The sequence below is a fragment of the Arachis hypogaea genome, chromosome 2, assembly GCF_003086295.3.
Source record: "Arachis hypogaea cultivar Tifrunner chromosome 2, arahy.Tifrunner.gnm2.J5K5, whole genome shotgun sequence".
In the NCBI taxonomy this organism is placed as follows: domain Eukaryota; kingdom Viridiplantae; phylum Streptophyta; class Magnoliopsida; order Fabales; family Fabaceae; genus Arachis; species Arachis hypogaea.
Window position 1 is genome coordinate 54209202 of NC_092037.1, and position 6617 is coordinate 54215818.

Below are 6617 nucleotides of genomic sequence, written 5' to 3' on the forward strand. Positions count from 1 at the left end.
AAAGGGCTGAATTGGTAATCATTTCTATGTGTGGATTTCATACATTTAATTTTATTTTGGCATTATCCAATTTTTCAATTTATATCCACTTGTCTCCACAACTATTATATTTTATATAGCATAGGAGTCATTATGTTAGCACCTAATGCATCTCAGTTGTTAAATTGTTGCTATTAGTAACTTAATTTTATGCATATCTTTTCTTCAATGATATATTTCTTGATTGAGTCTTTCTACTTTTCTTGAATTTTAGACGGAAGAGACGGAAAAAGAATTTAGTAGGGTTCAAATGTGGGACATCACTCACAAGAAAACAGATGGAAGTTATGTTAATGAAAAGGCTAAAGAAATAGCGGTAAGACTAAAGTACAACAAGTAACTTGTTTGTATTTCTTTTTCTTTCTTTTTTTTAAGATAATATTATGTTTGATTCTTTCCCTTTCTTTTTATATATGTAGGAGAAGATTGAAGCATATAGCAGTCAACAAGCGGTGGAATCAACCGTTAATTCTCCTCTTGATGCTCTTGGAGTAGTTCTTGGGAAAGAGCACCCTGGTCGTGTTCGAGGTTTAGGCATGGGAGCTGTTCCAGCTGTTGCTTTTAAGAACAACACCACAAGAATTAGTCAGATGAACTTAGGTTCTTCAAATGATGCTAGCACATCATCTACTTGTGGTTCCAATGTGCAAAAAGAGCTGGATACTGTTAAAGCGCAGTTGCAAGCATTAGTCTCTTATATTGCTTTTAAGGAAGGAGGTAAAATTCCAGTAGAATTAGCTGGAATGTTTCCTACTCAACAAATTTCACAGGTACAAATACAATTTATGTTCTTAATACCTTATTCCATGTGTAATACAAAAAAGTTGTTAAGTATCTTAATGGACTGGATCTACCAAATAAAGCTAACCCTATTCTAACATGCAGACCATCCTTTATCAAAAGAAACCTCGCTCCTTCTCCTTCTCTCTCTCCATTTCTTTCCGTCTCTCACTATCTCACATTCCTTCCTTGGATACTTTATTGAGCATGAATAGTTAATTACATTCTAAATAGAGATATCCTTTATTGTTAAATATGGACTATGCAACATTTAATTAATTAATTTATTTCAGGTATAGTACAGTAGCCATAGTTAAATGTAATTAAACATTTAGTACAGTAGCCATTATTAGTACGAACCTCATCAATGACCTATCAGATACAATGGTAATAATAGAAAGCATTATTGACTTTATATATGTCTCAGTCATATGAGTATATATTTGGCAGAGTAGTGCTTCCTGATTATTTTAGGATTGGTCCTTACAATAATGAGCATATTATATATTGTTGGCATATTATAAGACTCATAATAATCTTTATGGGCTCATTTTTGTATAGTGAAAGCTCATTGTTATCTATATGTTAGAGATATAACTTTATCTTTTTTATCAAGAGTAGAATAAAGTAGTAGCTCTGAATTCAAGTAGTATTGTATAAAAGTGCAGTTTGTGTGATTGTATATATATAGAGAGAATGGAAGTGGTGGTGGTGATGGTGCATGTGGTATATAGCAGTTTTAAGATAAGATATAATTTGGAGGGTAGCTACATGGATATTTATTTGACAAAATAGAGAGAGATCGATGGTTGAAATAGTTAAATTAGTGTGAGTTTCCTTTTCCTAATTCCCAGAAAACAGAGGATTTATTGTGCAAAAGTGCAGTTTTCTTTTTTGATTGAATAAATTTATATTAATAGTTTCAGATTCAATTTTATATCTTTTTTTATTGTACTCATAATTATATTTTTGTTGTAGGGATTGGATCAAGAGAGTGAGATTCCATCACCAAGAGAGTTAGGAAGTAGGTCTTCTGGAGCGAGCAACAAAGAAGCATGATCTTATATGATAAATATTTTATGTATTAAGTATTATAGATATATGTTAAGACAAATTATTGAAAAATGTTATTTTTGATACTTTGTTTTTGGATTATGATTTTTTATTTTTGGAGATTGTGTATGAATTAAAAATCTTGTTATGATGTTTGATTTAAGGTTATGCTTTTTGGTTATTATGAGATTTTAAAGTTTGAGTTCTAAAAATGTCACTTTAAATATATAGTTTCAATCTCATTTTAAAAAGTATAAAATTGTAATTAGGTAAAAACGACGGCTAAAAACGCCATTTTAAACAAAAATGGTGCCATTATATCCTGGTAAAAATGGCAGTTAAAAAATGCCATTTTAATCGAAAAGGATGCCATTATATCCTGGTAAAAACGACAGTTAAAAAATGCCATTTTAATCGAAAATAATGCCATTAAACCCTGGTAAAAACGGCGGTTATAAACCCCATTTTAATCGAAAAGGATGCCATTAAATACAGGTAAAAACGGCGGATATAAACGCCATTTTAAATGAGGAGAATGCCATTAAACTCAGGTAAAAACGGCGGTTACAAACCGCCATTTTAAACGAGCAAGATGCCATTAAACCCAGGTAAAAACGGCGGTTACAAACCGCCATTTTAAACAACAACAAAACCGCCATTTTATCTGGTTAAAATGGCGGTTAAAAACCGCCATTTTAACCGCCAAAAAACCGCCGTATTATCCACTGGTTATTATGGCGGTTTTCAAAAAACCGCCGTAATAACCGGAATGGCGCCCAGAATTCTGGCGTTTCTTGGAAGCGCCGTTTTCGGTAATAATGGCGGTTGTAACCGCCGTAATTACCTTAAAAAACCGCCATTTTAACCTTTTTTTTGTAGTGCCCTATGGGATCGACCTCACTCTTGTGAGTTATTACTACTTGATGCGACCCGGTATACTTGCCGGTTGGATTTGTGTGTTGGAAATTTATTTTTCCACAAAAACACCATCAAATTTTTGGCGCCGTTGCGGGGGATTGATTAGATCAACAATGATTAAGTGGGTGAGAAGTCTAGATCAAGCATTTTCTTTTTTTTGTTCTCTGTTTTAAAGTTAAAACCAAGGTGTTTGTGTTTTTGCCTCACTAAGCAAAACTCATATCTGATATGAGTAATTTCAATTTTCATTGGTGTTGTGTTCTACAAAATTCAAATGGAGTTCACCTCATCTTTTAATCAAACAAACTTCATGGGATATTGCCCACCATCACAATATGATTCAAGTCATTATTCTAATGATGGTTGGGAATATCACCAAGAAGATACAAATTCTGAGCACTTCAATCAATGGAGACTTGCTCCAGAGTCACAAATTGATCAAGCTGAGCACATGAGATACTGTCCAGAACCACAGAATGACTTATATCATTATCCTCATGGTGTCTGGACATATCAAGAAGAATGTGAACAATCAGTTAAAATGGGACACCTTCTAGAGACACAATATGATCCAGATTTTGATGAGTCTAACAACTACTCATATTGTGGCTGGGAAAGCCAAAATCAAAGAAATCTTAGTAATCCATACTGTGATGAGTTCAATAATTCTTCAAATTGTGATTCAGAGGATCTCCTTCAAAAGTCCAGAGGATTTTTTGAAAGACAAGAACAAGCCTGGAAAAGGAAAGAAATCCTCCGTCAGAGGACAAATGAGCACCTGGAGAACATAAGGAAACACTTAGAACCATCAAACAGTAAAAATCAATTTGTGAGAGAGGAAGTGGAAAAACAAGAACAAAAGGTCCTTGTGTCAAGTGAAATTGCAATGAAAGATGAGGAACATGAGACAATGATTTTATATTCACAAAAGCCACTTGAGGTGACAAAGAAACATGAACACTCACAACCCTCACAAACTTCCTTTGAATCTGTGATCGAAAAATATGAAGAGGAGATGAAGAAATCTTGGGAAGAACAACAAACCTCCTCCATAAAAGAACTATTAAGTCAAATATTGAGTGCAAAGAAAGGAGTGGAGGAGCAAGAAAGTGAGGAAGTCGTTCCAGAAAAGTCACATTCAATTGAAGTGGAGAAGTGCAAAGAGGAAAAGCTCATGGAACCACCAATGCAAGAGGCTCTTAATGAAGAAATCACTCCAATAATCACATAGTAACCAAGTCTTGAATCTAAAGAAGTGAAGGCAACTAGCAAAAGCACCAATTCTGTCCCTAAGTCAACAAGCAAGCTCAACCAAGCCAATTTCAAAAGAAAGCTTGCTGAGAGGAAACCAAGAAAGGGGACAAAAGCTGAAACTTCTCCCCCCTTGAAGTCATTCCTCTTAACCAATTGGAAGAAGAGGAAGAAAGTGAAGAACAACATGTCAAGCTAATGACACTAAAAGAGCACTTGTTGGGAGGTAACCCAACCATAGGTAACATTTCTTCTCTGCTTTGTTTTCGTTCCTTACTTTGTTTAAATTCAATAAATGGGCATATGGTTACATTCTAAGTTTGGTGTTGTCTTGCAACAACTTGTTTTCAATCTTTTTGGATGATTGCATCAAATCAAAAATGGAAGTGATACACTAAGATTCTAAGTTTGGTGTGCCACTTAATTCTCTATGCAAATCATTCAAGCAACATCACTTGTCTGCATAATCATATTGCCTTTTGCAGTGTTATTTTTCTTCTTCTTAGTTGGATAATTTTTGTTTTCTCTTTGTTTCATTTATTTACTTATTTTTAATGCTTTCTTTCATTAACTGTTTTTGTTAATACATCACCAAAACATCCTTATTCATGACAGACTCTTCATTTGGTGATTGTATTTAACATATAACAGTTTCTTTTGTTTAGTTTTAGTTCAAATAAATTGACATATGATTGCATTCTAAGTTTGGTGTTGCTATGCAACAAAATTTTATTCTAATTCTTACAAGATACTTGCATTAATTCCAAGTGAAAGTGTCACACTAAGTTTGGTGTGCCACTTATCTTTTATGCAATGTATTGTGCACACCTTCTTATCTATGCAATCAAAATGTCTCTGTCTCTTGTGCCTTGATTGTTATCTTTCATTTTGCTTGCTTAAAACACATGTGCTACTAACATTTCATTGTGTAAGACATTCATGATCCATCTTAGCCCCATAGCCATTGTTCTAATTGTTGCTTGAGGATGAGCAAGCACTCTAAGTTGGCAAGGGAAAGGGAAGAATTGGAGAAAAAGGACAACAATAATGAAGATGAACTACAAGGTTGTAAAGTTCCTTTTCCTCTCCTTTGTTTCCAGCACTTTAAATTGCATGATTGTCTTTATATTCTCTGTATGCATGTGTGGTATGACTAAGCATAGCTTGAATTTTGATTGAAACATGGTGCTGTGACATTATAACTACCAACTTGAATCCTGTGAATTCAAAAGCAAAAAAAAAAAGCATCATGATCATAAACAAACAAGGCATTAAAGAAGATTTTAGCATGTGCATACAAGTATTGGAAAGCTAGTATGATTAATTGTTGCTCAAATACATTGGATTTTATTTAATTGAAGTTTACATCTAGGACATTTTGTGAAATCTTTTGAAATCATGAAAACCTTGAAGAGGCAAATACAATTAAAGCAAGAAAAGAAAAAGGGAAAGAATGAGAAAGCTAAAGGCTCTGAGTACCAATGGCAATTTATTTGCTAAGTGCTTGTGGTGTTTATGTATCAAGCCAAATGCTTGAAAACAAAACACTTAGAAGTCAAGGCTAGGCTCAAGTGCAAAAGCACTCCCTCAAAGCTCAAGGCTCTAAGCATCAATGATTAGAGAGTCAAGAAAAGAAAAGAAAATGACGAGCTTAATAAAGTCCTCTAATTAAATGCTTGTGGTGCTTATGTATCAAGTGGTAATACTTGAAAACAAAGCATTTAGAAGTCGTAGCTTTGTTATTAACTCATGGGGCAAAGCACCCAAAAGGAGAAGCTAAAAAAAAAATCAAAAGCTTGTTTCAAGGAAGAATTATAAGAAAAAGATTTCATAAAATAAGCTAGATAGAAGCATCAATCATTTACATCTCTTTTGTAATTGTAGCATGCATAGAAAACTAGCTTGCCATGAACATTAACTTGCTACTCTTCTTACCTTGGATTGTCAATCTTTATTGCATGATTCTTTTCTTGCTTGGGGACAAGCAAGGTTTAAGTTTGGTGTTGTGATGACATGTCATCATATACCTATTTTTCTATGCTTTTTCATACAAGAAATTGATAATTTGTGCTTAAATATTGAATGCTTTTATACTTAATTGGTATATTTCCTTGATCTTTTAATTTTATAAATCTTGTAGGAAATAAGAAGAAAAAGAAGCAAAGAAGCACAAAAAAAGGAGAAAAAAGAGCTTTGGGACACACTTTGAAGTTGGAGCACACTTTAGAGCCTTAGGCCACGCTTTTAAAAGCGTGGCCCATGACCATATTAAAGGAGAATAGACAATCAGCACACACTACCCTGCTCTTGCCAAGGGCAGGGCAGAATCGTGATGCAAAGTGAGGTTGGAAGCAAGAATTTTCGCTAAGGTAAAATCTGGGCGCTCACAGCATGACCATGCCTCCTTCAAAGGGCTATAACATGAGCTACAGACGTCCAATTGATGTGCTTCTAGTTGCGTTGGAAAGCTGACATTCAGAACTTTCCAACGATATATAGCAATCCATATTTGGCGTACAATTGAGGTAGGAACGAAAGGCATCTTTAAGGGCCAAAAATAAGCGAAAATAAACCAA

The 6617-nt window shown here is 34.2% G+C and overlaps 1 protein-coding gene across 2 annotated transcripts; it reads left to right on the forward strand.

Moving 5' to 3' along the window:
• Positions 1-233: 233 nt before the first annotated feature.
• LOC112725374 (uncharacterized) lies at positions 234-2056 on the forward strand. 2 transcript variants are annotated; one of them, XM_025775455.3, is made up of 3 exons: positions 234-355; positions 459-809; positions 1798-2056. In XM_025775455.3, the coding sequence occupies exons 1-3, from the start codon at positions 290-292 to the stop codon at positions 1876-1878; spliced, it is 498 nt and encodes a 165-aa protein (XP_025631240.3). In that variant the 5' UTR covers positions 234-289; the 3' UTR covers positions 1879-2056. The 2 variants fall into 2 exon arrangements, with proteins under 2 accessions (XP_025631240.3, XP_072067524.1); XM_072211423.1 differs by having other exon boundaries at positions 236-355; positions 465-809.
• The last annotated feature ends 4561 nt before the right edge of the window (positions 2057-6617 follow it).